At 56.6% G+C, this 27,737-nt stretch overlaps 9 protein-coding genes across 9 annotated transcripts, besides 17 other annotated features; 4 read left to right on the top strand and 5 right to left on the bottom strand.

The window, feature by feature from the left end:
• EKO05_0004267 (uncharacterized protein) lies at positions 1 to 2,463 on the top strand (the record flags this gene model as incomplete). Its single annotated transcript, XM_038945544.1, has 1 exon — positions 1 to 2,463. The coding sequence occupies one exon, from the start codon at positions 1 to 3 to the stop codon at positions 2,461 to 2,463; it is 2,463 nt and encodes an 820-aa protein (XP_038800076.1).
• A 649-nt stretch (positions 2,464 to 3,112) lies between these two features.
• EKO05_0004266 (uncharacterized protein) lies at positions 3,113 to 5,227 on the bottom strand (the record flags this gene model as incomplete). The annotated part of the gene is made up of 1 exon (XM_059636349.1): positions 3,113 to 5,227. The coding sequence occupies one exon, from the start codon at positions 5,225 to 5,227 to the stop codon at positions 3,113 to 3,115; it is 2,115 nt and encodes a 704-aa protein (XP_059492332.1).
• Positions 4,996 to 5,024: a tandem repeat.
• A 96-nt stretch (positions 5,228 to 5,323) lies between the features above and the next one.
• Positions 5,324 to 5,351: a tandem repeat.
• A 133-nt stretch (positions 5,352 to 5,484) lies between these two features.
• Positions 5,485 to 5,533: a tandem repeat.
• A 53-nt stretch (positions 5,534 to 5,586) lies between these two features.
• Positions 5,587 to 5,637: a tandem repeat.
• A 51-nt stretch (positions 5,638 to 5,688) lies between these two features.
• Positions 5,689 to 5,739: a tandem repeat.
• A 132-nt stretch (positions 5,740 to 5,871) lies between these two features.
• Positions 5,872 to 5,930: a tandem repeat.
• A 131-nt stretch (positions 5,931 to 6,061) lies between these two features.
• Positions 6,062 to 6,090: a tandem repeat.
• A 489-nt stretch (positions 6,091 to 6,579) lies between these two features.
• Positions 6,580 to 6,660: a tandem repeat.
• Positions 6,661 to 6,843: 183 nt separating this feature from the next.
• On the bottom strand, positions 6,844 to 8,877 carry EKO05_0004265 (uncharacterized protein; the record flags this gene model as incomplete). Its single annotated transcript, XM_038945543.1, has 1 exon — positions 6,844 to 8,877. The coding sequence occupies one exon, from the start codon at positions 8,875 to 8,877 to the stop codon at positions 6,844 to 6,846; it is 2,034 nt and encodes a 677-aa protein (XP_038800074.1).
• Positions 8,740 to 8,781: a tandem repeat.
• A 90-nt stretch (positions 8,878 to 8,967) lies between the features above and the next one.
• Positions 8,968 to 9,001: a tandem repeat.
• A 548-nt stretch (positions 9,002 to 9,549) lies between these two features.
• On the top strand, positions 9,550 to 10,780 carry EKO05_0004264 (Acid phosphatase; the record flags this gene model as incomplete). Its single annotated transcript, XM_038938717.1, has 3 exons — positions 9,550 to 9,898; positions 9,946 to 10,242; positions 10,293 to 10,780. The coding sequence occupies 3 exons, from the start codon at positions 9,550 to 9,552 to the stop codon at positions 10,778 to 10,780; spliced, it is 1,134 nt and encodes a 377-aa protein (XP_038800073.1).
• A 982-nt stretch (positions 10,781 to 11,762) lies between these two features.
• Positions 11,763 to 11,792: a tandem repeat.
• A 52-nt stretch (positions 11,793 to 11,844) lies between these two features.
• EKO05_0004263 (uncharacterized protein) lies at positions 11,845 to 12,468 on the bottom strand (the record flags this gene model as incomplete). The annotated part of the gene is made up of 1 exon (XM_059636348.1): positions 11,845 to 12,468. The coding sequence occupies one exon, from the start codon at positions 12,466 to 12,468 to the stop codon at positions 11,845 to 11,847; it is 624 nt and encodes a 207-aa protein (XP_059492331.1).
• A 41-nt stretch (positions 12,469 to 12,509) lies between these two features.
• Positions 12,510 to 12,563: a tandem repeat.
• A 538-nt stretch (positions 12,564 to 13,101) lies between these two features.
• Positions 13,102 to 13,139: a tandem repeat.
• A 13-nt stretch (positions 13,140 to 13,152) lies between these two features.
• Positions 13,153 to 13,265: a tandem repeat.
• Positions 13,266 to 13,512: 247 nt separating this feature from the next.
• Positions 13,513 to 13,575: a tandem repeat.
• Positions 13,576 to 13,842: 267 nt separating this feature from the next.
• On the top strand, positions 13,843 to 16,931 carry EKO05_0004262 (3',5'-cyclic-nucleotide phosphodiesterase; the record flags this gene model as incomplete). The annotated part of the gene is made up of 6 exons (XM_059636347.1): positions 13,843 to 14,041; positions 14,094 to 14,739; positions 14,786 to 14,952; positions 15,002 to 15,594; positions 15,648 to 16,398; positions 16,447 to 16,931. 6 exons carry the CDS (start codon positions 13,843 to 13,845, stop codon positions 16,929 to 16,931), a joined length of 2,841 nt encoding a protein of 946 aa, XP_059492330.1.
• A 776-nt stretch (positions 16,932 to 17,707) lies between these two features.
• Positions 17,708 to 17,769: a tandem repeat.
• Positions 17,770 to 17,818: 49 nt separating this feature from the next.
• Positions 17,819 to 20,944, bottom strand: EKO05_0004261 (Isoleucine--tRNA ligase; the record flags this gene model as incomplete). Its single annotated transcript, XM_038945542.1, has 1 exon — positions 17,819 to 20,944. One exon carries the CDS (start codon positions 20,942 to 20,944, stop codon positions 17,819 to 17,821), a length of 3,126 nt encoding a protein of 1,041 aa, XP_038800071.1.
• Positions 18,102 to 18,136: a tandem repeat.
• A 241-nt stretch (positions 20,945 to 21,185) lies between the features above and the next one.
• On the bottom strand, positions 21,186 to 22,802 carry EKO05_0004260 (uncharacterized protein; the record flags this gene model as incomplete). The annotated part of the gene is made up of 2 exons (XM_038938736.1): positions 21,186 to 22,702; positions 22,751 to 22,802. The coding sequence occupies 2 exons, from the start codon at positions 22,800 to 22,802 to the stop codon at positions 21,186 to 21,188; spliced, it is 1,569 nt and encodes a 522-aa protein (XP_038800070.1).
• A 625-nt stretch (positions 22,803 to 23,427) lies between these two features.
• EKO05_0004259 (Kinesin- motor protein) lies at positions 23,428 to 26,980 on the top strand (the record flags this gene model as incomplete). Its single annotated transcript, XM_038938969.2, has 2 exons — positions 23,428 to 23,832; positions 23,882 to 26,980. 2 exons carry the CDS (start codon positions 23,428 to 23,430, stop codon positions 26,978 to 26,980), a joined length of 3,504 nt encoding a protein of 1,167 aa, XP_038800069.2.
• Between the last annotated feature and the right edge of the window lie 757 nt (positions 26,981 to 27,737).

Genomic DNA, 27,737 nt, shown 5'->3' with positions numbered 1-27,737 from the left:
ATGGGCTACGAACCGACACTGGCCCCACGGGCGTATGGCGACGCACAGGATGGAGCCGTACAGAAGGGTTCCGTACGTGCAGCACGGGAGAGGATGCAGACTGCCCAAATGCGATCACAATTGCCAGACACTTCGAGAATCATAGGCCTTCCACAACGGCCCAACCAGCTCGTATCCCGACCTGCGGTCAACCAGGATGGCGAAGCACAGCCAAGGACTCCAACCGACCGCATAGACGATGGGAGCATCATCTCTCCTCCCCCGCAGTGGCCTCTCCCAGACGAAGCTAGCCCGACTATTCCGCCTCGTTCACCCAACAGGTTGCGGTCCATGCAGCCAAGTATCCGACCTGTATCAGATGACTATCCCATTCAACAACTCTCCCCAGGGTCCCCACCGCTACCCTCTCCGGATTATCTCCAGCCGCCTTCATTCAACTTCCGCATATCAGACAGGAGCGACGACATGTACTCACCGTCGTCACGCCCCTTCTCTGGTGCGTCAGAAGCATCATCGCTCGGATCGATTCCAGACTTCCCCGTTCCTCAGCCGCCCGTGCCTACAGTCCAACCACTGTCTCGTCGTGTCCCAAGCTTGGGCCCGCCACCTTCATCGCGAAGGGGTCCTTCGTCCTACTACACGCAGATGTCCTATGTATCGCCCATTGTCGAAGAGTCAGAGACGCGTTCAAACACAATGAGATCAGTTCGCGGCTCCTTCGCGTCTAGCAACGTCTTCCCTAGCAACAGCGATGAGTTCTGTCCCAACGACTACCCACAGTCAGACGATGATGAGTCAACTAACAGCGATCGCGGCACCATGTCACCCGCCAGCGACCATGACGACCAGAGCGGGCTCGTCAAACAACCATCTGCACTTGTTCGACAAGCAAGTCTGGGAAGGAGGACAAAGCCGTCGCTCATGACAATCAAGTCCGTTGACAATGTGGGGGACAAGAGAAACAGCAGCGGCAAGAGAGGAATGGCAGGCGTTGGTGGTGGCGCAGTAGGGACGGGCGGCTTCTTTGCAGCACGTGATGCGGCGCAAGAGTCGCCCCTTCGAAGCTCCATCCTGAGCAGCGGCACGGGACTCATCGATCCATCCTCTTCGTCTTCAGACTCGATGAACACACGGAACACTCAATCGACATTCCCTAGCTACGCAGGCGCTGAATCGCCCATCTTTCCTTTACATCCCGAGACTCGTTCAAACACCCTGGCTGACCGCGTGGGACTGAGGCGTCCGCCTAGACTCGACATGGACACTGTGCGTGATGCCGAGGCACGAGGCAGTCTCACAAGTCTTCCAGATCTTATAAGAAGAGCAACACGCTTAGCGGCAAACCTTGATCGTGGAAAGACAGCCAGTCGACTAGGCCTGGACTTCTGGGAGGCCGGCGCGCCCGAACCAAAGAAGCTTCGAAGTTCTCGTTCTTTGACTGACATGCTCGCTGCTTTCCCCCCGCCAGGCCAGGAGACACCCCAAAGGTCAGGTACGCCGGCTGACAATGCCATGGTGGAATGGCCATTCTCAGGAGGAGCAGCTACTCGCTCGGGCGGTGCGGACCAAGGAGATGCTAAAGAGAAACCTGCCAAGAAACGGCGCAGGTGCTGCGGTATGCCGCTTTGGACTTTTATCACGCTATTGGTTGTATTGCTCTTCATTGTAGCCGCAGCTGTGGTGATTCCAATCGTGCTTGTGGTGATTCCCAAACAGAACAAGAGTACCGGTGCTGCTCAAGACAACCAAGGGAACAACAACGCTCCAAACGCGCCGGCTCCGACCTCAGGCTCCGGAAGCGGTTCATCTTGTAAAAATGGAGGCGTTTCCATTCAGAACGCAGACCAGTCAAGTACCTGCGTATGCATCAACGGCTTCACCGGAAACACCTGCAACGACCAGGACCAGACGGGTTGCACCACTACCAGCATCATGGGCACCGACAATGCTACTGTGGGCTCAGGAATCCCTCGACTTGTCCAAAGCGCGACCAAGGACTTCAACATTCCCCTTGATGCGGCTCGCATACTGTCGTTGTTCTCGAGCCTGTCACTCAGCTGTGCCGCCGAGAACGCTCTCATCACCTTCAACGGCCTGGCCTCGCGCTCGGTGCCCTCCACTGACCAGTCTATCAACCTTGGCAGCTCCCTTCTTACACGAACACTTCCCATCCTGCACCCGCCCCACCCAATACGCAAAGTTCAAGCGCGACAAGACGCGATCCCCATCTCGAGCAACACGACGGCCGTCGATTTTGCTCGTGCAGGCGTTCTGTTCGCACTGCAACAGACCGGCAAGCTCGACACGGCGGCTACCGCACAAGAGAACATCCAAGACTTCCTCACCAGCAACCGAAACGGTGACTCCAACACCAACGCCGTCGATGTAGGCCCTTTCACCATGGACCTGGTCAAACTCGCCATACGATTCGACAACGGGACCACCATCAGCCCTTTGTCGTAGAAACTAATTTCTCTCTCGCATGTTTATTGTCCTTCCAACAGCGATACCCGCATACATGCATGTCCTTTTCACTACTGCATTTCCCGTTTTATTTTTCTCTTGCTCATCAGCATGTACGATACGGCGTTGTACATCTCCTAGACACTTGCTTTTCCCACACGAATTTTTACATTCTACCTCCCCTGTCCTGAGGACGGGATACTTTTGGCAATCTCTTGGACTGGATCTAATGTTTATATGGGCTTGGGATACCCTAATGACGGTGTGTGTATTGGGAGGGATGGAATTGGGTTGGACTGGGTTAAGCTAGCTTTGTATATAGTGAGCATGGAAATGGACAAGAATCTATAGCCGTTTGTTCGGCTTCAGGTTTCATGGGAAAGGGCACGTGCGATGGTTGTCTGTGGCTTTCATGCATTTGCATTGCTAATCTACCAATATGGGAACGCCTATTTATAGGTCCTTACCGTCTGCCTACAGGGGATTTACCGTTAAACGCCGGACTATGCGAGAGTGGGAAGGGTATAATGCGCGCTGAAAGACAAGACAAAGGAAAGAAAGTCAGAAGGGACCGTCGCGGACCGACTCTGTTACCGATTTTCCAGCACCGTGGACAATTCCCCTACTTCTCATCCTCCTGCACCTGCTTCTACTCCGGCGGCGGAAGCTTACGGCCCGACCACTCCATATCCAGACACGTGAACGCGGTGTGGACCTTCATGAGGGAGTGGCGATATGTGAAAGCAGGGTACATGGGGATGACAAAGTACAACAGGAAGTCAACAGGATGCGCCCACCACCACGCCGCTGTCTTGACCAGCTTGGCAAGCTGCAGGAAGTAGACGAAGCCCGCGAGCATCACGCGCGGATGGGCAGCCTGGTTGAAGACGGTGGTCTGCGTCAGCGTGTACACGGCCAACAGGTCCCAGAACAGCGCGGCGTTGTACATCCATGGCAGGTACGTCGTCCACACGGTCAGCGGCCACTCCCACCAGATGTTGCGATCGAGGAACAGGGCGATGGGATTCTGGCGGAACGTCGAGCGAGACCAACGCTGGCATTGCAGCGGGAAGAACTTGAAGCCCTTGGGGTAAGCGCCCAGCACCGTCGTCATGGTGGCTTCGTGCTGGCACTGGGCCTTGACCTTCCAGCCCGCCTTGAGGATCCAGCGCGTGATGAAGTTGTCGTCATCAGGCTGGACGGGCCCGCAGCCGAGGACGAACTCGTGGGTGAAGGCGTGCTGGAATGTCCTGTCGAGGATGCTCGCCCGGATCAGACACGAGCGGCCCGAGACGCAGAAGACGCCTCCGTCGGCCGCGTTGGTCGACTGCATCTCGAAGTTGTGCCGGATCAGATACAAGCCGCCCATGTTGTTCCAGAAGCGCGCGTACCACCGCAGCCACGCGTTGTAGAAGAGTCCGTCAGCTGGGTTCACGGGGGGCGAGGGGAGATGCTTGACCCACTTGCGTGTGCCGACGAGACCGACCTCCGGGTCGTTGAAAGCAGCGAGCGCTTCCTTCAGCCAGCGAGGCGTCCATTCTGCCGTATCATCTGAAGAGACGACAATGTCGGTTTCGACGTGGGCAAGGCCGGCGACGACTTGACGGCGCTTGCTCGACTCGCCCACATTGACGACCTTGATATCCGACGCGATGTTGGAACCGGGGAGATTGTGTCGCTGCTGGTAGTCAGTCACACCATTTTCGTAGTCTGGGCGAAAACCTCGCAGAAACCCATGCACGGCCTCCTTCGCCTCTGCCGTGTTAGTGGAGAAGACCACGCGCGCGGGCTCGTTGACCAGAACCGAGGCCACGAGGTGTTCAAACACGTCATTCCCAGCCGGCCCAACAGTAGGCAGCAGAACGGTGCAGTCCTCCGCCTTCATCACGTCCCTCCCCGTCGGACGAGCGGGCTGGTACACAAACCAGAAGAACAGCTGCACCGTCGTCCTCCAGTACCGGAAGGCCAGCAGCGCGGTCATCCATGTATCGGCGCTGTTTGTTGCCTGTTGGGATATATAGCATGTGCAGTAAAGACATAGTGCTGGGGTGATGTGGCATACTAACCCCAACATCCTTCGTAGCGAGGGGGTGGCAGTCTTGCGAGTATAGTCGACCATCAGGAACACAACCCAGACTGCCATTCCGACGACCACCAGCGCTGACGATGTGGTCGGGTAGTCGTATGCGCCCACTGCGAACGCTGCGCCCAGCGCGGCGAGGACGAGTGGCCAGATCATGGTGTTGGGGACTCTGGATGCCGGGAGTTGGGTTCTGAGTTGATTGTCGGGGCTGGTTGATCCACGGATCGCTCTATAGGCGGTTGTCTCTGACCCGGAAGCACACTGTATATAGAAACGAGCACCTACTTCGAAGCCCCCACCCGAGAGGCTTTCACTGCTGCTGTATTTGCGTCGGGCAGTGAATGGAATCGCTAGGTAGCTATTACCTACTGCGCTGTGTGTCCCGGCACGCAGTGAGTGTGTCGACGAGTGCTCTGCGCGTCGAGAACGGACGCGGTGTCGAGATAGCAGAATGAATGAGTGAATCAGTGAACGATGACAGACCGTCAGTATGAGCTCGTAGCTCGATTCAGCACTCTTGCTCCGTCGATGCAGCGCTCCTCGATATTCGCACAGTCTAAACCGCGACGCTTGATAACCCACACAGGCAGGATGCCCATGGAAGGCGCACAGTGACGTGCATGGCGTGCGGTGAAGGGACAATGTACAGACAGGCATTGTAGTGCGTAAAGTTACTGTCATTGCTGCTGCTGTTGTTGTTGCAGGGCGGTGAAGGGACGATACAGACAGGCATTGTAGTGCGTAAAGTCACTGTTATAGTTGTAGTTGTCGTTGTCACTGTTGCTGCTGCTGCTGCTGTTGTTGCAGGGTAGTGAAGGGACGACGTACGGACAGGCATTATAGGTGCGTAAAGTCACTGTTATTGTTGCTTCTGCTGCTGTTATTACAGGGCAGTGAAGGGACAACATACGGACAGGCATTGTAGTGCGTGAAGTCACTGTTGTAGTTGTTGTTGTCACTGTCATTGTTGCTTCTGCTGTTATTGTTACAGGGCGGTAAAGGGACAACGTACGGACGGGCATTGTGGTGCGTAGAGTCACTGTTGTAGTTGTTGTTGTCACTGTTATTGTTGCTTCTGCTGCTGTTGTTGTAGGGCAGTGAAGGGACAACGTACGGACGGGCATTGTGGTGCGTAGAGTCACTGTTGTAGTTGTTGTTGTCACTGTTATTGTTGCTTCTGCTGCTGTTGTTGTAGGGCAGTAAAGGGACAACGTACAGATAGGCATTGTAGTACATAAAGTTACTATTGTTGTTGCTTCTGCTGTTATTGTTGCAGGGCAGTGAAGGGACGACGTACAGACAGGCATTGTAGTGCGTAAAGTCACTGTTGTAGTTGTAGTTGTCGTTGTCACTGTCATTGTTGCTGCTGCTGCTGTTGTTGTTGCAGGGCAGTGAAGGGATGACGTACAGACAGGCATTGTAGTGCGTAAAGTTACTGTCATTGCTGCTGCTGCTGTTATTGCAGGGCGGTGAAGGGACGACGTATGGACGGGCATTGTAGGTGCGTAAAGTCACTGTTATTGTTGCTTCTGCTGTTGTTGTTGCAGGGCAGTAAAGGGACAACGTACAGACAGGCATTATAGGTACGTAAAGTTACTGTTATTATTGCTTCTGCTGTTATTGTTGCAGGGCGGTGAAGGGACAACGTACGGACAGGTATTGTGGGTGTGTGAAGTCACTGTCGTCGTTGTCGTTGCTATCATTGTTGTTGTCGTCACTGTCGTCGTTGTCGTTGTCGTCGTTGTCGTTGTCGTCGTTGTCGTCGTTGTCGTCGTCGTCGTTGTTGCTATCGTTGTCGCGGGGCGGTGAACCAGCAGGGAGCGTCGAAGCGAGGTGGTGAACTGAACACTATCTGCACAGGGAGGGTGACGGGTGTGGTGAATATCCAGCCGGGCGGTTGGAGGACTCGCGAGGGTTGGGGTTGTCGAGGGCGGCGGCGTGAATGTGGATTGTCGGGTGGGAGTTTCTTTTTGAACATGGCTTTGGATTTGAAGCTGGGAGGGGTTGGAGACGTAGGGGGGTGGCACGGTTGCTGTGTGTGTGTGTGTGTGTGTGTGTGTGTGTGTGTGTGTGTGTGTGTGTGTGTGTGTGTGTGTGTGTGTGTGTGTGTGTGTATATATATATTGTGTGAAGGGAGAGGAGGGTTGTAGATTTGGAATGGCACCGTCTTCGTCGCGGTATGTAACGGCAGCGAAAGACATTGCTATCAAACACATGCGACTGTGCAAGCACCCCGATATGCAGAGAACAGCAGGGGTCTGCAAACGGCTTGTCTGCTTGCTTGCTGGCTACCTACGTCAAGCCGACCGTGCATCCCAAACGCCGTCCCAAACCGCATCTTGCGGCCCCTGCCCCTTCTCGACCCCCTCAACCTTACAAACATCCCTAACTTCGCCCGGAACATCCCGTATCTCGTCCGCCCTAGTAGCAAACACCATTCCCAGGCCCGCCTCGTTATGCCACCCGATGTGGCAATGGAACGCCCACGCGCCGGGATTGTCAGCCACGAAGCGCAAGAGGACCCATCCGTAGGCTTCGATGCTTGCCGTGTCTCTCCGCAGTGGGTTTTCGAGATGGACACCGTCGTACAGGGAGGGTGTGGAGTGAGGTTGCGGCGCGTATCCCTTTCCGTGGCGGAGGACCCAGAACTTGTAGCCGTGCAGGTGGAAGGGGTGGGTTCCGTCGTCGAGGTTCTGGATGAGGAGGTCGATGGTTCGGACGCCCCTCGTTGTGAAGACCATTTGCTGAGTGCGGGGGAAATTGGTCGTGTCGAAGAAGCCCCCGTCTGAGGTGAGGGAGTCGCGGGCTGTGCTGCTGTCGAGGAGAGTGTGCAGCACGGGCTTTTTCACGTCGCCTCTCCAGGAGCTCTCGTTCAGGTAGCCCCGGCTGAGTCTCCAGTTGCCGATCTGGAAACTCGAGCGCAGGTAGATAAAGTCATCGGCTTTGTCTGGTGCCCGCACAACTTGTACGGGTTCGAGAGCCGTCGTGTTGAGGTCGCGACATTCGACTTCGATGATTTCGGGCCAGTCCTTGCTGTTAGGCCTCAGCAGGTCAACACCCGTTTCTTCCCTCTTTTCCTCGTAGTGGAAACGGACGATACCCCAGACCTCCTCTTCCAGCTCCGGGTTCTCGTACGCAAAACAGTGCGTCACCATTCTCGCTCGCATCCAATACCCACCCTCTTTCGGCGCTGCAGGTGGCGAAAGCACGATGCTGTATCTTTGCGCGGGGTTGATGTTGAGTCGGTGGATAGACTGCGGATGGACGTCAGTGCCATCCACCTCCGTGACGCTGAACTCATGCTCGTCGATCTGCAGCGAGAACTCGGCGAAGGCGGCAACGTTGATGATGCGTAGACGCGTGCTCTCGTTGGACGACAGGTCGAAAAGAGCATTATCAAGCCCCGTAGAAGAGCAGTTCCGATCGGGAAGGGACGTGCAGTTGCGTACGTTCCGTCCGTTGATGAGAGCGGACGGAGGGACAGGTTCGTCGTTCTCAGAGCCAGGGGCGAGGTATTGCATTGAAAGTTGGGACGAGGGATCGTAGTAGTGATCTGATAGCAGGACGACGCGGTCTTGCTTGTATGCCAGTTTCTGCAGCTCTTTCTCCTGCCGATTGTGTATGACAAGCGGCCCAACGAGACCATCGGAGGCTTGCATAGACACGTGGCTGTGGTACCAGTACGTTCCTGTCTGACCTGTGACGTTGAAACGGTAGGTGAACGTATGGCCGGGCGCAATGGGGCAGTTGGTAACACCCACTGTGCCATCCATATGTGCCGTGCCGTTTTGATAAAGCCCATGCCAGTGGATAGATGTCGCGTTGGTGGCTTGATTGTGCACGTGAACGACGATCTCATCGTTTTCGTTGGCTTCAATCAGAGGGCCAGGGAACGTCGAGTTGATGAGCACCATCGGTCGGAACACGCCGTCTGGATTCAGTGCGTGGTCTGCGATGACCCAGGAGTATTCTCTGGTCGTGGGTGCGGAAGCGTAGTCCCAGCGCGGGTCCAGAATGTAGTCGTCTTCTGCTCGCAGTGTGGCCTGCTCAGCGGGAGGCGGCGTTTCATGCTTCTGTAGACTTTGAAACCAGTGTGTTATCAGGATGAGGGTGCAGATTGACAACAACGCAACAGCAGCCCTTTTGACCCAATACTGGCGCCCATCCAACCTTGGCGACTTTTCTGCAAAGAATTCTTCTTCTTCTTCTTCTTCTTCTTCCTCTTCTTCTTCTTCATCCTCGCCACCTCTCAACAGTCCGATCCGCTCTTCTCCATCCACCTGGCCAGCACTCGACATCTCCTTCAACCCAACAGCCCTATCCCGATGCATCTCGAAACTAGGCAACCAACACGCTGTCCTATGCGGCACTAGGCTAGCCAGTAGTTCAGAGTGACTTCAACTGCATGTTGTGTGACAACCAAAAAAAAAAGAAAAAAAAAATAGAAAAAAAAAACGTTTCCCACGCACAAACGTCGCCATCTCTCTCTCGACGTGTGGCGACAGGCAAACGCATGGACGTAGCTTCCTCGGAGCTGTTGGGGGGCCCTGGAACTGCAGAGTGGCCATCTAACGCGCCTGGCCCCACCGTCCTGTGTTCCCGGGGCCAAGCTCAGCCAATCCGGCGCGCACGCTCTGTCATCAAAGCTTGATTACCTTCCCGAAAAGCTTAGGCAGGCGTGTTCGCCTTGGGTTCGCTTGGTGAAGACTGGTGATGGCTGGGACGTAGCAGCACACGTTGCGCATGTGCCCGTTGCCATAGGTGGAAGGTGTGGAGGATGCGGGACAGGATGCAGAAGGCTAACGCGGAGATAACAAATACGGCGGATGCGCAGGGTGAGCGATATTGGCCAGCTCTACTCTTCAGCATTTGCTAAGTAAGTGCTTGTACCCCGACTGTTGCGTTGTTGCTGCTGAGCACACGTCTGTCATTTCTGTCCGTGTCCGCGTTTATTTGCGAGAGAAAGCGTCGACTCGTGGCACGATCACTTCCCTGCCTTCAGCATGCTCTCCCAAGCCATTTTCTCGCTGGCGCTGCTGGCGACCCAAGGTCTTGCGAAGAAGGACTGGGTCAAGGGCAAGGCATTCGACCGCATCGCCATCATCTGGCTTGAGAACACGGACTATGACCTCGCCATTGGAGACCCCAACCTGGCTGCGCTGGCAAAGAAGGGTATCAGCCTTACCAACAAGTTCGCTGTGACGCACCCGTCAATGCCAAACTACGCCGCTGCAGTCTCTGGCGACTACTACGGCGTCAATCATGATGACATGATCAAGATTCCCTCGAATGTCTCCACCGTGGTTGATCTGTTGGAGGACCAGGGGATCAGCTGGGGAGAGTACCAGGAAGGTAAGCGTAGCGGGCGTTGTCAAGGCAGCTGTACTGACGACCAGTAGACATGCCGTATACCGGATACCAAGGCTTCGACTACCGCAACCAGAAGTCGGGAGCCAACATGTACGTGCGCAAGCACAACCCAGCTGTGCTGTACGATTCGGTTGCGCAGAAGCCGGAGAGGCTGGCAAACATCAAGAACTTGACCTTGTTCCAAGAGGACCTCGCGAACAACCAGCTGCCCCAATGGATGTTCATTACGCCGAACATGACCAGTGACGGACACGACTCCACTGTTACCGTTGCTGGCACGTGGACTCGAAACTTCCTTGAGCCGCTGTTGAACAACAAGAACTTCAGTAGGTTGCCACTCTTGGCGCAGGCCTATCGCCGTACTGAAACAGAACAGTGAAGAAGACGCTCGTTGTTGTGACGTTTGATGAGAACCACTCCTACGCTCAGCAGAACCGGATTGTGGGTCTGTTGCTTGGGGATGCTGTGCCGGAGCAGCTTGTCGGTACTACTGATGACACGTACTACAACCATTATAGCGAGCTGTCGACTGTGCAAGCCAACTGGGGCCTCCACAACCTGGGACGATGGGATGTCGGCGCCAACGTGTACAAGTTCGTAGCGGAGAAGACGGGCGATAGCCTGCGGAAGTGGAGTGGCGCCGTGCCGTTCTCGCAGATGTTTTTCAACAGCAGCTACGCGGGACAGCTGAACAACAAGAACACATCGGTACCGTGGCCAGTGCCCAACAGTGAGGCGAAGCACGCTGGCAGGACCGTACTACCGGCCGTTGTGCAGACTTGGGGGAAGCTGAAGAACCAGACTGCGTACACCAAGGGCGTAGAGATTCCTGACGGCATGCATCCTCAGGCGGAGTTCAAGTAATTAGAGTGGGGAGGGGAGGTGGGGAGGGCATGGTGCAGGGAGCATGGGTGAGCATTGTCTAGTGTTGTGGGTTGTGGCCGTCCGTTGTATGGATGAGCACTGTCTAGTGTTGTGGGTTGTGGCCGTCCGTTGTATGGATGAGCACTGTCTAGTGTTGTGGGTTGTGGCCGTCCATACGACGGACGGCCAGCAGTGGACATGGACATTGGCATCAGCATCCATAGCACTCATCATCGTGTGCTCATCAAAGGCGTGTTGAATGACAGTATCGAGTGCATCTACATGTCATCTACCGAGCCCCTGGCTGAGAGCAAGGACATGGGCAGTTGTTCAGCAGGGCCGAAGTCGCGACCGATGTTGGGGCGAGGGTGGTGGAGCAGTCGATGGCAGACGGCAGGTCACTTCCGAATCGGCAGCGAAGTCCGAAATCCAGCTGACATGGGCAGTCGATCGACAGCCTCGTCGGTGAGGCGTGACCGGGTATCGCGCTAGAGGCCGACAAGGCCGGCGAGGGCAAGCCGACGAGGAACACGGCGTTGGACGAGAGACACACGAAAGCGCTCGGTAAGGCTGAGACGCATGACGCTTTGGTAGTCGAGACTCTAGACGGTCTTGGTATCCTGTAGCTGCTCCTGGCTGGATCCAGCGGAGAGGGTGCCGAGTGTTGATGCAGGCCGGGTCGAGGGCCCTTTCTGGTTGCGTGTAGCGCGACCCGGGGGAGTGGTAGGCGCGAGTGCACCTGCCCTTCTGGTGTTAAGGTGGCTATGTGGACGTGAGTATAGGGGCGGAGGGCAGTTTTCAGAAGGCGGTCGTGTCATTAGGAGGGTGCAAGTAGGGTACCGTGTTAGGTAGCGCGGTGTTGATGGGCGACAGGTGCAGGTGAAGCAAGGATGGGGCGTGCATGGATGATGGATGGGAGGAAGCAAGGTGTGAGGCGTGCATGCTGCTGGCACGCGACCGAGGATCAGCCATGTCGATCAAGACGCAACGCACGGCAACGCAAGCTCCGCAAGCGGCCCGAAGAATGCCAGCAGCGGTGGCAGCGGACGGATCTGCAGTGGGCGCTAGTGAGACGGGTGAAGGGTGAGGGAGCTGTCTCCGAGCGCGCTCGTTTCTGTTTTTGTGTCTTCTATTTCTGTGCTTTCACGCAGCGGTGGGGTAGGTAGCAGGAGGACGCTGCAGTGGCGAGGTGGGCGGGGACAGGATAGGGCAGACAGGACAGGACAGGACAGACAGGACAGGACAGATAGGGCAGACAGGACAGATAGGGCAGACAGGACAGATAGGGCAGACAGGACAGATAGGGCAGACAGGACAGATAGGGCAGACAGGACAGATAGGGCAGACAGGACAGATAGGGCAGACAGGACAGATAGGGCAGACAGGACAGACAGTACAGACAGGACGGGACAAGACAGACAGGACAGACAGGACAGACAGGACAGACAGGACAGATAGGGCAGACAGGACAGGACAGGACAGACAGGACGGGACAAGACAGACAGAACAGACAGGACAGACAGGACGGGACAAGACAGGACCGGACGAGACAGGACAGGACAGGACAGCAGCTGAGGCGAGACGTGGTGCGTGGTGTGGTGTGTGGGTGTCAGACGCAGGCAGCACGCCAAGCAACGCGCTAGAGACAGGAGGGAAGCGTTCAGGTAAGCACAGGCTGTGTTCTGCATTGTTTCAGAAGCGGCCGGCGGCGTGCAGGCGTGCAGGCGTGCAGGGCGGACAGGGCAGGGCAGGGCGGGCCAGGCTAGGCGGGCCAGACTGGCCAACAGCAGCGCGACGGACGGGCGGCGGCGGCGGACGAGGTGAGCCTGACAGCTGCGTGCGCTGGGTGGGTTGGGAAAGGGGGGCGTGGGCCCGGCGAGGAAGGGGCGATGTGCGCAGCTGCTCGTTGGCCACAAGGCTCAAGCACGGCCATGGGCAGGCCGAGGAGGAAGCGGAGAGAAAAGCTTCTGGAAGGGCGTGGCGCTTCGAACCCGCTTCGAACCCGCTTCGAACCCGCTTCGAACCAGCTTCGCCGTGCTGCAGCTGCTGAGGTGCCGAGTGGGGAAGGATGAGCCCCCATACTGCTTTCGTCGTCGAGTCGTACCCACACAGAACCACCCTCTAGTCTCCCACGCCCTCTCTCTCCACACCTCGACACCCACGCCTAGGTAGAGCCCCAAGACGCGCCCTGCCCCCCGCCTGCCTCTGCGCTGGCCCCGTCCGCTCGCCGTGCTTCTGCTGTGCGCCCGATGCTGCTCACAGGCCTGCCCACTCCGCGAGCGCGCCGCTGCTTGCGACACTGACGCCGCACCCCCCGTACTCCAGCGCCCAGCACCCAGCGCCCAGCACCCAGCGCCCACAGCATACCCCAACACCACCACCACCACCACCACCACCACGCCTACGCACCACCGCCACGAACATCACCACCACCACCACCACTACCACCACCACCACTACCACCACCACCACTACCACCACCACCGCCGCACACCTTCGACCGCCCGCTGCCCGCGCCCACCGCTGCCCGCGCACACCTTCCGCCGTTCGCGCCTTCCTGGCCGCCCGCGCCTTCCTGGCCGCCCGCACCTTCCTGGCCGCCCGCACAACGCTAGTGCGCCTGCTGGCACCGCTTCCCTCTGTGTCACCGGGGCCCCTGGCCTTGCCCTCGCCGTCGACGTTTCAGATCGCATCTCAGCTCCAGTCCCTGTGCTTGCTCCCGGTCCTGGTCTTGCCTCTGCCTCTGCCTCTGCCTCTGCCTCTGCCTCTGCCTCTGCCTCTGCCTCTGCCTCTGCTTCGGTCTCTGACGCTCTGCGCTCCCCCACGCCCGCCGCGGCTGCTTTCGTCTGCTGAGCTGTCGAGCGAACGCGCCCCGTCGCAACCCTCCAGACCTGCCATTGGCCTCCACCACCACTGCCGCCAGCGCCTGCCGCACATCCCCCTCGCTGGCCCTGCATCCTCCACACCACCCATTGCGACACCCTCCTCCACCCTCCCGCCAACCCTGCCCATCCGCCTACTCCCCCTCTGCGCGGCCCGTCGCCGCCGCATAGGTGGAGACCATGGAACATGGCGCATGCAACGTCATCTACGTCGACCGGCGCGCCAACGACGAGCACGTGAGACGAGAGACGCTGTCGAGCTCTCTCATCGCCAGAACCAGCACAGGCAACGTCGGACAGAGCTACTTTGCCCTGGGCAAGGCGCCGCCTGTCGAGGTGCACGCCAATGTCGAGGCCATCCTGTCCATGTTCAATGAAGGTACGCAGCTCCTGCACAGCCGCCATGCTCCTATTGCTTACCCCCTCCGCAGTCTACATCTGCGGTTCTGGCCGCTCGTGCCTGTCCAAGATCACCCAGCTCGTCGACGCCACCAAATCAAACATACCCACCTTCGTAATCCTCGACGTACCCTACGACGAAGAACTGCGACTGAAACGATTGTCGCGCGAACCGCGCACCCCCTCGCCCACATCTTCCCGCATCATGAGGGTCGACAACAGCGAGCCAGACGACACCTACGGCACCCACCTGCTCACACACGTATCCTCGGAGATCTCGTCAAGAAACTTCTCCAAGCTCGTGGTTCCTGTCGTCATGCTGACGGGCTTGGAGCGCGAATCTGCCTCGGCTGCGGCCTCTCTGTCAAGTCTCAACAAAACCCAAGTCCTCACCGACACGGTCCGCCTATCCAAGTACCTCGACTCGGGCGCTGTGGATGTCTTGTCCAGTCCATTGTCCAAAGATCGCATGCACGGCTTGGCCGTCCATGCCTACAGGCTGCAGAAGGAGGCTACGCGCGAAGAAGCAAGCTTTCTGACGACAAAGAGGAATCGGAAACTATCGTGGGTCGGCGTAGACGACGCGAAGCCCTATGCATATCTGCGCGAGGCCATGGTGTCCAACTTGATGACTGGCATCTGCAACCCGGAAACCGTCGGAGATTCAATAGAAGCCTCGTAAGTCGACATGGCGCCGAACGCTGCTCCTGACTAACCTACGCAGTGACTTCGAGCTGGAACAAGATCGAAGGAGTGTGGTGGAAGAGAAAGTAGCCACCTGGGCCTTTTCAGCACACGACTTCACCGACGACGAGCTGCTCTACGCGGCGCTGGTGATGCTTGAGCATGCATTATCCACGCCAGAGCTATCTCAGTGGCACATGACCCAAGGCAAGCAACGTCCGTTCTCGTTGCACCGCGACGCTAACTTGTCCCGCAGACGAGCTGATCGTCTTCCTCCTGGCCAGCCGCACCGCGTACAATGAGTTTGTAAAGTACCACAATTTCCGTCACGTCGTGGATGTGCTCCAGGCGCTGTTCCACTTCCTAGTGCGAACAGGGACCCTGCCAGCCTACCCTCCCACCGGCAAAGACTCGCTCGCCGACAAATCCCCAATCGCCGACCTACTGAAGCCCTTTGACGCGCTCACGCTGCTGATTTCCGCCATTGGACATGACGTCGGTCACCCGGGTGTCAACAACGCGTTCCTGGTAGCCCTGAACGCGCCTCTGGCCCAGCTCTACAACGACCGCTCCGTACTCGAATCCTTTCATTGTGCCGCCTACTCGCAGATCCTGCGTCGTTACTGGCCAAAAGTCTTCTCCGACATTGCTATGCGCAAACTGATGATCAACAACATTCTGGCTACCGACATGGGCTTGCATTTCAAGTACATGAGCGATTTGGGCAGTCTACAGGAGAAGATTGCGCATGACAAAGGCGTAACCGATGGCTGGAGTGTCAAAGTCCGCGAGGAGCAGAAGGACTTGACCTGCGGCCTTTTGATCAAGTGCGCCGATATTTGCAACGTCGTATGTTCTCACAGTCAATCCCTCGCTGCAGCTTCTTCCTAACTCTCATCTAGGCACGCAAGTTCGACACTGCCGCCAGGTGGGCCAACATCCTCACAGACGAGTTCAGCGACCAGGGAATCATGGAAGAAGAGCTACAGATGCCGTCCTGTCTGTTTGGAGGACCGCCGGTCCAGAACGACATGATCAAGCTTGGAGAATCTCAGATTGGCTTCATGAACATCTTCGCCAGGCCTCTGTTTGAGGCTGTGACCGATATTCTACCTGCGATGCGTTTTGCCGTAGATGAAATCCTGACCAACAAGTCCATCTGGGACGACAAGATCGTCCAGGAGAAGCAGAGAAGGAAGACAAAGAGTCCCATGCATCTTGGCACGCTGCAGGCTTCCTTCTTGCCCGATCCAACTCCCAGCCCGTTCTCTGGCGGCCCAGTCAAATCCAATGCTGCCATGCCCGCGCCGCCGACCATATCAGAGGAAGCAGCTCACCACGAATCTAGCGGCCATGGCCAGGGCATAATATCTGCATCACGTAGGTCATCTGCTGCCATGGCACTTGCGTCCCGAGAGAATCAAAGCTCCTCCAGACGAGGGAGCGGCGATGCCAACCTCACTGCCATACTCGTCACGCACACTCCAAATGCAGCTGATGGAGATTTCAGGGGCTCGGATGCCGACAATGAGGATCATTCCCGAGCGGACCGTAAGGATACGCTGACAAAATCTTCATCCAAGAAGAACAGAGATAATGGCAGGCCAGTCACGGCGCCCGCCCCCGCCAGACGCAGCCCGGGTAAGCATCAAAGTACATTTGACCAACCCGGTCGTGTTCCCGCAACTAACGTCGCCGCAGTTGTCGAGCTGTATCCCGTCCAGCAATCGTCGCCACAGAGCCATTCGGAGGTAGATCTCTCGCAAGGCGCTAATGGCAATCTTGAAGGCTCCCAGCTGCAGAGGTGGGAGAGCAACAAGATGAGTGGCGAAAGCGGCGCAACTCGATCTGACCTGTCACGCGACTCGAGCTGGTGGCGACAGATGAGCTCGAAGCGACGCGCGACACGCGATGCCAGGAACGGCGATCAGGAGGTTCTGTGCCAGCCCAAGGAGTCGATGCTGTCCGCTCCTACCTCCCATCCTGGAGACTTCAACGCCCACGCCTCGACGGGCCTGAGCCCCGGCAAGAAACACGCAACCGGACGATTCAAAAGCTTCTTCAAGCGGAAGCCCAAGGGTCCGGAAGAGCATGGAAAACAACTCTCCAGCTTCGGCAGCTCCTCGCAGCTCCGAACAACACCGCCTACCAGCGACCAGGGTCGCTCACTCAACAGCGAGGATTGAGACCCTTGAACAGCGCTTAGGTTACCGATCGAATTCCTCTCATGGTTTCGCATTCCTCCCACAGCGACTGTGCTTCCTTCTAAAAGCAGTTCCATGTCCGTCACCATGTTCGCCTTGGGCAACAAGACTTCCCTCGCTTCTGTATTTCCTTGGGACACGATACCTCCGACGCATGATATCACGGGCGCACCAATAGGTCCGCTTCCTGTACTTTTTTACTATGTTTTATGCCGTCATTGCCGACCTTTGGGTCCCTCCTCTCTACGCGCTTGAAAGACCGGGGCGTTTCTGGGTCTTGTAATGGAGCCGGTTCTCTTCGAAAGCTGCAAAGCTTTGCATTGTGCATGATGCATTCTCGGGTACTGACTATTAGCGCGTTTTGCGAGAGTTGACTCCCTGCTTTAATGGGGGCCGCGTGGCGCCGCGACTTGAGCCTGGTGTTTGTCGTCGGTCCGCAGCAGGAGGAAGAGCTGCACGGTTGGCTGCACTGGGGACGCTGTTGCATGCTGGGTTCTTGCTAGATAGGTGAGGCGGAGCAGGAGGCTGTTCTGAGAGTAGACCTAGGTCGCGCTGGCGACTAACGAAGTATTCCATAATGAATGTAGATTCCTGATACCCCCCGCTCGCATCTTCAGCGTGGAGAATATCTCGACGCGTAGCCACTCGCCAAGATTCGGTCGGCGTCGCAATCTGTTCTCACCACTGATCAAACACCCCGCCTCCCGTTGTGATGAATCAACAGTACATGGCTTCTCCATCAAATCCTACCACCATCTCATACACATACACATACACATACACATACACAGACACATACACATACACATACACAGACACAGACCACCCATGACCTTTCCACGCAAACTCTTCCCACCTCCCCGAACCTCTCAGCCCGACAACGCAACTCGACCCACCACCTCGTCACACCGGTTACACAGCGCCTCGTCGCTCTCCCTAGCGAAGCGCCAACACCGCGGACACTTGTCCAGGGCCGGGGGATGCACGACGACCTTTGCGTCTGCAAAGAGCGCATCTGCAGTGGTGGGGGATAGGGCCTCGGTCGCGGACCACGGCCAAGCTTTCTCCTCGGGCAGTGCGGCGCTGACGGTGAAGTCGCTGATGACGAGCAGGCCGGCGAGTTGGGCGGGCATGTCTGGACGTGTGTCGGTCTCTGTATCTGTATCTGTATCTGTATCTGTATCTGTGGTTGTGGTTGGGTTTGTATTCGTGCTCGAGAGGCAGGTCTGCAGCTGGGCGTGGAAGTCGGGGATGGCGTCCGGGTGCATGACGAGGGTGGCGGCTGTCTCGAGGCCGGAGCCAATGTGCTTGTCTGCGCGCAGGCGCTCCTGCGCGGCTTTGACGGCGCTGCTGAGCGTGCTGAGGCGCTCTAGCGCTGTGTCGAGGGCGTCGTGAGTGCTCTTCGTCGTCGTCCGGGTCGCTGGTAGCGGTTCCCACGCGGCTCGGGCGGGATGCGAGCTCTGAGCGCGCAGCGCGGCGGGGACGTGGTCCCAGACTTCTTCCACCAGAAGCGGGGCGATGGGGGCTAGGATCTGCAGGAGCTCGTAGAAGATGAGGCCGAGGTGAGCCTGCAGAGTCTGGCAGTCGGACAGGTGGCCTGTGTAGATGCGGTCTTTGAGCGTTTCGAAGTAGAAGGCGCTGAGGTCCGTCGCGATGTAGCGGTTCACGGTGTTGAGCGCTTTGAAGAATTCGTAGCGCGTGTAGTAGCTGTGCACGTCCGCCGAGACCTGGCTGAGGCGGTGGAGCGCCAGCGTGTCGGTGAGGAGGGGCGAAGTGGGGAGTTGGGAGCGCAGTGAATCAAAGGAGGTGAATTGCGGCGGGCAAGAAGGTAGACTGAGCACACCGAGCAGCCATTTAAAGGTTACACGGTACTTGTGCAGCGCTTGGTTGACCGACTGTAGTACGGGCTGTCCAATGGTCACGTCCCGCATGTAGTCGCTACTCGCAGCCCAGAGACGCAGCGCATCGGCGCCCATGCCATCGTATGTTGGCGATGCATTCGGGGGTGGTGCCGGTTGGCCTTTTTGCTTTTTACGTTTGATGGGTGGGAGGAGCTCGCCGCTCATGATTTGGGAAGGCGAGATGACGTTGCCTAGTGACTTGCTCATCTTGCGGCCATCGGAGTCAAGAGTAAAGCCATGTGTGATGAGCGTCTTGTAGGGCGCGCGGGCGGTGCCAGAAGAGTAGTTTTGCGTGGCGATGTAAGTCAGAAGGGAAGACTGGAACCAGCCACGGTGCTGATCGGTGCCTTCGAGGTAAACATCTGCAACGGGCGCGTTCTGCGATTCAGGCAGGAGGGTCCAGGACGTGCCGCTGTCGAACCAGACGTCCATGGTGTCCCGTCCGCGGATGTATGTGCCGGTGTTGGCAAGGTGAGGCGGTGTCCATGCCGGGTCCGAGGGCGCGTCGGTCCACCAGGCATCGATACCGCGCTCCCTGATAGTTTTGATGAGGTGCTGGATTGTCTCCGAGTCCATGGTAGCTTCAAGGGTGTCGCCCTGGACCTTGTAGAGGGCAGGAATGGGCACGCCCCACGCGCGCTGGCGAGATATACACCATTGACTTCGACCTTGAATAAAGCTTTCCAACCGAAATCGGCCAGTCTCAGGGAGGAAGTTGACATCAGCAATGGCCTTCATCGATGCGTCTTTGAGATCACCAACGTCGGCGAACCATTGCTCCGTCGCTCTTACGACAACCGGTTGCTTCGTTCTCCAATCAATGGGGTACTTGTGTCGATAATTCTGTTTGGCGCGAAGGAAGCCTTGCTTCTCGAGATAGTCGCACACAGCTCTTGTGCCGGTCCTCTTCTCGTCAGATACTAACAATCCCTCAAGGAGCTCTGGCCGTTCCGGGAAAGCCTCCTTTGTAAACGCTCCAGCATCGTCGATCGGCGCAAACGCTTGAATCCCCATGGCCTGGCAAACGTGGTAGTCGTCCATTCCGTGACCCGGCGCAAAGTGAACCAGTCCAGTACCAGACGAATCAGTAACGAAGTCTGCGTGGATGACCGGCTGCAGTCCGTTGGCCTTCTGGAACGGATTCTCGTATTGGAGGTTTCCAGCAAGATCCGATCCTCGCAGCCCAGACACAACTCGCTCAAGCTTGCGCTCAAGCACCTTCTCGTACCCGGCGACTCTTGTCGCTGCGACCAGCGTCAACTCTCCCTCTTTTTCTGTATCTTTCACAACGCAGTACTCCATATCCCTGTGCACCGCAATTGCCTTGTTCGCTGGTAGTGTCCAGGGCGTAGTCGTCCAGATAACGACATTGATCTCCCCCGCTACGCCCTCCGCTTTCAGCTTGCCCTTCAGTTCATCTGTCACCGTTGCCGGAAACCTCACAAAAGCCGCCAAGCTCTTATGCCCCTCGTCATACTCCAACTCGGCCTCAGCCAGCGCCGTCCTGGAACTCGGGCTCCAATAGACTGGCTTGAACTGCCTATACACCAATCCCTTCTCCCACATTTCCCTAAAAACCTCCAGCTGCCTCAGTTCAAATTGCTTCTCCATGGTTTGATACGCATTCTGCCAGTCGCCCATGACGCCCCACTCCTTGAACCCCTGCTTCTGGCTCTCGACCGTTGCAGCGGCGAGTTCGCGCGCAGCGGTGCGGATGGAGATGGCATCGGTGTTGGCAAAGGACTTCTTAGCTGCTTGGAGCGCTTTGATCTCAATGGGCAGGCCGTGGCAGTCCCAGCCGGGGATGTACGAGACTCGCTCGCCGCGGGTGACATGGAAGCGGCAGATGATGTCTTTTGTGATCTTGTTCAGCGCATGGCCAATGTGCAGGGGGCCATTGGCGTAGGGCGGGCCATCGTGTAGGGTGAATGCTTTGGCAGCGGCGCGCGTGCGCTGCCAGGCGTAGAGGTCATCGGTGCATCGTTGCAGGTAGAGTGGTGTCTTGTCGGGGAGGGGGCGGGGAGGAAATGGCGATTTCGGAAGGCGCAGGGTCGAGGAGTAGGACGCGCGCAGGAAACGCGTTGGGGTTAGCATGGCATCGTCACGAGGTGTTGGAGCTGGATATGTTTTTTTGGAGCTTTGCACTTGGCTTCGCAGTCGCGGTTGCGGAGTCGGCGATGCCTCGACTGATGATTGGTCGGCTGTACCGGCCAACAGCAATGGAGCTATCAAGGCTTGTAACGATCGTGGATGATGTCGCAGATTTCTTGCGTGCAGCAGTCTTGGTATTTCTATAGGTCATCTGCGCTGAGCCATCTTACCCACGGTACGTTCCTTAGTAGACAGTCAAAGAGCTCACAGCGCCGTTCTTCAACACCTCAAACACCATGCCCGGGAACCCAAATAGCTCCACGTTCCCAACATCGGTAACACCATCCACCGTGACACTCCCTGCATTCGCGAACTTGCTCCTCCGACCAGACGCGTCCTCCCAACCTCCAAGAAGTTCGCAGCTACTACCAGGACTATCGCCCCATCCTCTGTTCAAGGCCATGCCGCGCTGTTGCAACCGTTCTTGCTCCTCATTATCATAATACGTCTTGAAAACCTCCTTCAGCCTACCGGAGATGTCGCTGAAACGCATCTCCGAGTTTAACGCTTCTCGGTACTGCGTCGAAGGGACATGTTCCAGTGTCCACCTGCTCCTCCGATGCCGATTGAACTGATACGAGCCTGGTATGTTGCCGTGGAAGATGACCTTGGTCGCAGTCAGGTGATTGAGTGGCTGCGCGCTCAGCTCGCCATCTTTGTGTAGATCTGCTTCTTTGCGCTCTGCCGTGGGCGAAGGTGGGGATATCTGTGTGGGCTGCGAGACCAGAATGTCGAAGCCGTGATGGTAGTAGTTGTAGAAGTGCTCTGCTGCCGCAATTTCACGCTCCTGGGCTTCAAGCACTGCATCGTCATCGTCCTCCCAGTCTTCCTCCGTGTCTGTGCCGATTGCTGAGCCGCGGTCTGAGTCAAGCATGTCCTCGGGTGTCAGACCGCCAGGAGAGTGATCGGACGCATCGCTGGTCGTTCGGTCTTTGTGGATCGACAATCGGTGATCGTTCTTGCGATATATAGAGTCTGGCGCTCCAAGTTCCATGATGAGGTCTTGAGGCGTCGTCTCGCTGAGGACTATCCAGAAGGGAGGGCTTGATCGTCTGACGAGTTCAACCTTCCCTTCGCCGTGTACCTTGACAGTCTCGATTTCGTCGGGCCCACCTCCTGGGCCCTTGATGCCTACAAGCGCCGAAGATCTAGGGTTGGAGGGGGTCGCTGTGAACAGTGTCGACCGAGCTTTCTGCCACGACTCGCCGCTGAATACCGCCATGGAGGTTGCAGGACCCGTGGCTGAGGATGACAACAATGAGATGAAGTCCTTCTTCGGTGAGTACGCAGCGTGCTGTACTGGAAAGTTGAATGCAATACCGGGATACGACAGGTTGTAGGTGCCTCTTGCGTTTGGGTCTTCAGACTTAGGCGGTATGTACTCGCCTCCGTATGTGGGACCCAAGAGCTTATCGTAGATATGCCGGAACCTGGGTCCTGCTACACCTCCATGCATGTCCACGAGCTTAAACACTTCGATGTCCTTGTATAGTAGTCGTGCTTTGGTGAAGTCGAGTACCTCTATCAAACGCAGCCGCTGATCAGGACCATCGAACTGCAGTCGCAGACCGTTGTCAGGAAGGACGAGTTGCACAGGCGAAGAAATGGGGTGGAGGTCGTCAAAGTAGAGTTGGAATCGTGGGAAGGCTTTGACTTCAGCTTTGATGGTGGTGAGGATGTCATGTAAGGAGCAGCCAAGCGCTGTGGTAGGGTCAGTTGGGTCGAAGCTTGAGTAGATGAGCTACTCACTCATGAAGCCCACGCTGCGCCCGGGCTGCAGCTGCATACTACCGTCATCCATGCTGAAGAAGTGTGTGGTAAGAGTTCGTGCGCCGCGGTCGGCGGTGCCAGCCTAGGGAGAGCACGCGTGGTGGAGATGATCCTATCTATACTTGTTCACGAGGACGTGGTAAAGCAGCCAGCGTGACACACGGGGTAGGATCAGTGACGATGGCCGCCGCGCAGAGTTCGAGATTGCAGTGCTATGATATGTCTACACAAAAGGAACAGAGCTCGAGCGCTGCCAGGCGTATATCGAGACGAGTGTGGGGTTGGTGGGGGGGAATGCAAGGTGGTGTTGAGCTCCCTCTCAATGGCGAGGCTCCAGAGATTCACAGTGAAAGATGCAAAAGCGCAGGTCAGGGTATCATATGCAAAACAGGTCAAGTATGGTCAGATGGAACAGCGTAGGGTGGTTGCGAGCGTTGAGTCCCCGAACGACGGCACATGACGAAGCCCGGCTGGCTACCGGTAGCGTGCTTGGGCCCCACTCAGATCCCTGCAACCCTGGTGTTTTGTTGTTTACGCGCATCAACACAGCACGACATCACCGACGCCATCCTCACTAACCACCACAGCCAGCACACTTCAGTATGTCTGGCCTCCCTCGACCAGGGCTTCCGGCGGTGAAGCGCACAACGTCCACAATGCGCCCGCCAGCATCGCGACAGGCGACAAACAACCTAATCCGTGGTCGTTCTGCCACGCCCATGCTCGACGGGCGCACATCACGAGCAGAGTCGGTAGCCTCGACTAGGACAAGAGGCACACCGCGCTCATCACCGCTCAAGAGAAAAGCGGCCGACTTCGAAGATGCTGGACAAGAGACAAACATCAACGTTGTCGTCCGATGTCGTGGCCGCAACGACCGCGAGGTGCGCGAAAACAGCGGTGTTGTCGTCACCACCAACGGCATCAAAGGCAACACAGTCGAGCTCTCCATGGGCGCAAATGCGCTCAACAACAAGACGTACCAGTTCGACAAGGTCTTCTCGTCGGCGGCAGACCAAGAGATGGTCTTCGACGAAGTCGTGACACCAATCATAGACGAGGTACCTACAGTGCAGCTCTTCAAAGCGAGACTTTCCTAACATGGTTCAGGTCCTCGATGGCTTCAACTGCACCATCTTCGCATACGGCCAAACCGGCACGGGAAAGACATACACAATGACCGGTGATATTTCCGACGTTCTTCCCCTCCCTGACGCCGCCGGTATTGTTCCTCGCGTCTTGTACGATCTTTTCCGCAAACTCGAACTGGAGGAGACCGAGAGCTCTGTCAAATGTTCTTTCATCGAACTCTACAACGAAGAGCTACGCGATCTGTGCGCGGCAGACGACTCCGTGAAGTTGAAGATCTTCGACGACAACAGCAAAAAAGGGCAGACGACAACCATGGTCCAGGGCATGGAAGAGTGTCACTTGAAGACCGCGCGGGAGGGTATCCAGCTTTTGCGCTCCGGCAGCCACAAGCGTCAGGTGGCGGCGACAAAGTGCAACGACCTGAGTTCCCGAAGTCACACAGTCTTCACCATCACCGTGTACATCAAGCGCACAACGGAGGATGGACAAGAATACCTGAGCGCTGGAAAGCTCAACCTTGTCGATCTTGCAGGTAGTGAGAATATTCAGCGCAGCGGCGCCGAGAACAAGCGCGCCGCAGAGGCTGGCCTAATCAACAAGAGTTTGCTCACTCTAGGTCGCGTTATCAACGCACTTGTCGAACGAAGCTCTCACATTCCGTACCGCGAATCGAAATTGACACGGCTCCTGCAAGACTCTCTCGGTGGTCGTACGAAAACGTGCATCATTGCAACACTATCGCCAGCGAAGAGCAATCTCGAAGAGACCATCTCCACCCTCGATTACGCTTTCCGCGCCAAGAACATCCGGAACAAGCCTCAGATCAACCAGGCAATCAACAAGAAGACTCTGCTAAAGGAGTTTACTGTCGAAATCGAGAAGCTGAAGAGCGAGCTCATAGCGACACGGCAGCGCAACGGTGTTTACCTCACCCAAGAGAACTACGAGGAAATCACCACGATCAGCGAGTCGAGACGCATCCTTAGCGAGGAACAACGCGACAGAATCGAGACGATGGAAGTCAACCTTCGCAATAGGGTAGAGGAGCTCTTCAGGATCACAACGAACTTCCAAACGCTTAAGAAGGACAACGAGCAGACACAGTTAGCCCTGGACGGTACGAAAGGCATCCTGGAGAAGACAGAGATTGTATTGGAGCACACACGGCAAAACCTTGCTGAAGAAGGGGAACTGCGGAAAGCTCACGAAAAAACCGAGGGCGAACTCACAGAGATTGGTTATGGCATGATCTCGACACTCGGCAAGACCACCTCAGACCTTGATGGCCTGCGCTCAAAGATCCGCCGGAAGTCAGAGCTGCAATCTCAGAACCGTCGCAACTGGGCTACTTCGCAAAACCATGTTTTGGATACTACTCGCATGGTCGAAGATCGAATCGAAGAGTTTCAATTACATCAAGGCCAGATCATGGATCTTCTCTCTGCTCGTATGCAGGATTTTGTCCGAGATGAGCTCGAGAAACTTGGCGCATCCCAATCTTTCTTGCAAGAGAAGATGCAAGCATACCAGACATCAGAGCAGGAGGTGAACCAGCAGACCGCGAAAACACGGGACGACATGAACCAAGTTTTGGAGGAGATCAAGACCTTGCGCGAAGAGGTCAAAACCAAAATTGGCTCAGGTCTTGACGAGCTCTCGTCTGCAGCAGAGCAGATCTCAGCCAACATCATCACCGAGCTCGACGGCTTTCGAGATGAGCTGCACCAGTCATATGCCAATCTGGGACGCGATTTCAAGTCCACGTTTGACGGGCTTGTGAAAAACCTTAACGCGCAACAAGCCGAGAACGACCGCTTGCATGCGCAAGTACTCGGGGCAAATGCAGCCCTACTTGCAGCAAACAGCCACACTCAGGGACGACTGGCGCAGGTAGTTGATGAGGAGAAGCAAAAATCCGCCGAAGAGCGCCAGCAACTGCTACAACAGATCACCGCGCTCATAGGAGCGAATGCAGACGCTCAAGACGAGCGAATGAACGAGAAGCTTGCCAGTGTCGGTGCAGAGCTCGGAGCTGCGAACACAACCTTTGAGACACAGCAGAGCGCATACACATCCGGGGTAGAGGCCTGGAACAACCAGTCCAAGAGCATTGTGGCAGGCGTCACAACCTCGAGAGATGCCATGAAGGCCAAGCTTCGAGGTGACTACGAGACGGCGACGCAGCATTCGAACCTGATCAAGGACACCACCACGTCTGTGCATGCAAGCACAGTGAAAACTGTAGAAGCTCAAATGGCACATCTCGACACACAACTGCACTCACTCGACGACATCGTCTCTCGCATCCGCGAACAGAACAACGTCCACCACACCGCACACACTGCTTCGCTTGCCACACTGTCGTCTACAGTACAGTCTTCATACTCCAGCGTCGGCGAACACCTGTCAACATCCTTCGAACGCGTACAATCTCTCGAAGCTGATGTCTCTGCTCAGCAGGGCACTCTCAAGGAGACTCTACAATCCTTGTCAGCTGATGCCACAATCCGTGCGCCTCTTCATGAGCTTCGTGACGCTGTCGGCGCACAGAGTCTCATCGAGTACAGCCCCACGGGCCAAACACCCCAACGCGTCAACTATCACATTCCCTCCAATCTTCCCCGAACGGAAGATCACGACACTATCCTCTCTCGCCTCCGCGACCGTCTCACGTCCTCAGACAATACCACACGCAGCCCGACCAAGCAACCCATCTTCATCGACGCCACGAACTCCGCCGACTCTACTACGGAGCTTTTCCTACCTGCGAGACCTGATTCTACCCACTCCATCGATGCGAACGCCCAGAACCACACTGCACCCATCTCCCTCCGCGAACTAGACGTTAACATCGTCGCGCAGGAGTCTGCACACACCCAACCTCTCCCACTCACCTCCCAGTCTTCAGATTCCGCCATCATGACCGCGCCGCCGAACAAAAAGCAGCGCAGCAACGATGATGGTGCGAGCAAGCTGCCGATGAAGAAGATGTTGCGGAAGACTGTCGGTGGCGGGAAAGACGACAGGGAGAACCTGAGCATTACGAATTTTTCAAGTAGCATCGGGCCCGGGCAGGTTGGAGGAAGACGGTTGAGAAGCCATGGGAGTGGCAGCTGATACAGAAGGTTTTATCTCCACAGGCGTTTTTCTGTCTACTTACGGGTTTTATCGCAATGGCGTTTGGACAAGATGTATGTGCACTACACAGTGCGGGTCCGAGTGTACGGAGCTCCCTCTCTGCATTTTTATACGGCGTAGGCGTAGTCCTTTGAATCCGTCAACCTCCTTTCTTCTTTAATGCCAAATCCAGTGCTATCATGCTTGATGTAGGGTATGATGGCCCCGGCTCTCAAGAACGCGGTGCAGCACTGTGTCACCATTACCTTGCGGCTACCTTACACGATATGTAGCACTCTCAACTTCGGGGCAAGGGACGTTCACGACCATGCATGCAAAACGACATCGTCCTCAGCGCGGATGTTCCAATCTATGAGCCTAGCCCGAAGGTTCAGAATCCGTAATGGGCTTTACCTCTCAAGGATGATCGCGCTAAAATGACTTGTCTTTCGAAGCGCATCGTAAATCAACAGCTTCCAAGCTCGAGAAGCTTTGTACCGCAATCTGTTCTACTCCTGTCGATCGGCGCTGACATCCAAACGAACGAGGCTGCGCAGAACCTGTCACATGATGCTTATCGTTACGCGAACACCTTGGCTGTATCTCACTCAGCCTTGTTGGTGCATACTCAGCCTCACTCCATATATAAATGGGAAGGTGCCCCTATTCAACTTGAGAACTGCTATCTCGAAGTCGTATATGCCACCCAAACGAAGCCAGCTATTCGCTATGCCCACGTCAGTTTGTCTACCCTCAC

Source organism: Ascochyta rabiei, chromosome 6, assembly GCF_004011695.2.
Source record: "Ascochyta rabiei chromosome 6, complete sequence".
NCBI lineage: Eukaryota > Fungi > Ascomycota > Dothideomycetes > Pleosporales > Didymellaceae > Ascochyta > Ascochyta rabiei.
Note: the sequence above shows the minus strand (reverse complement) of the source record. Positions and strands in the feature narration are given on the sequence as shown.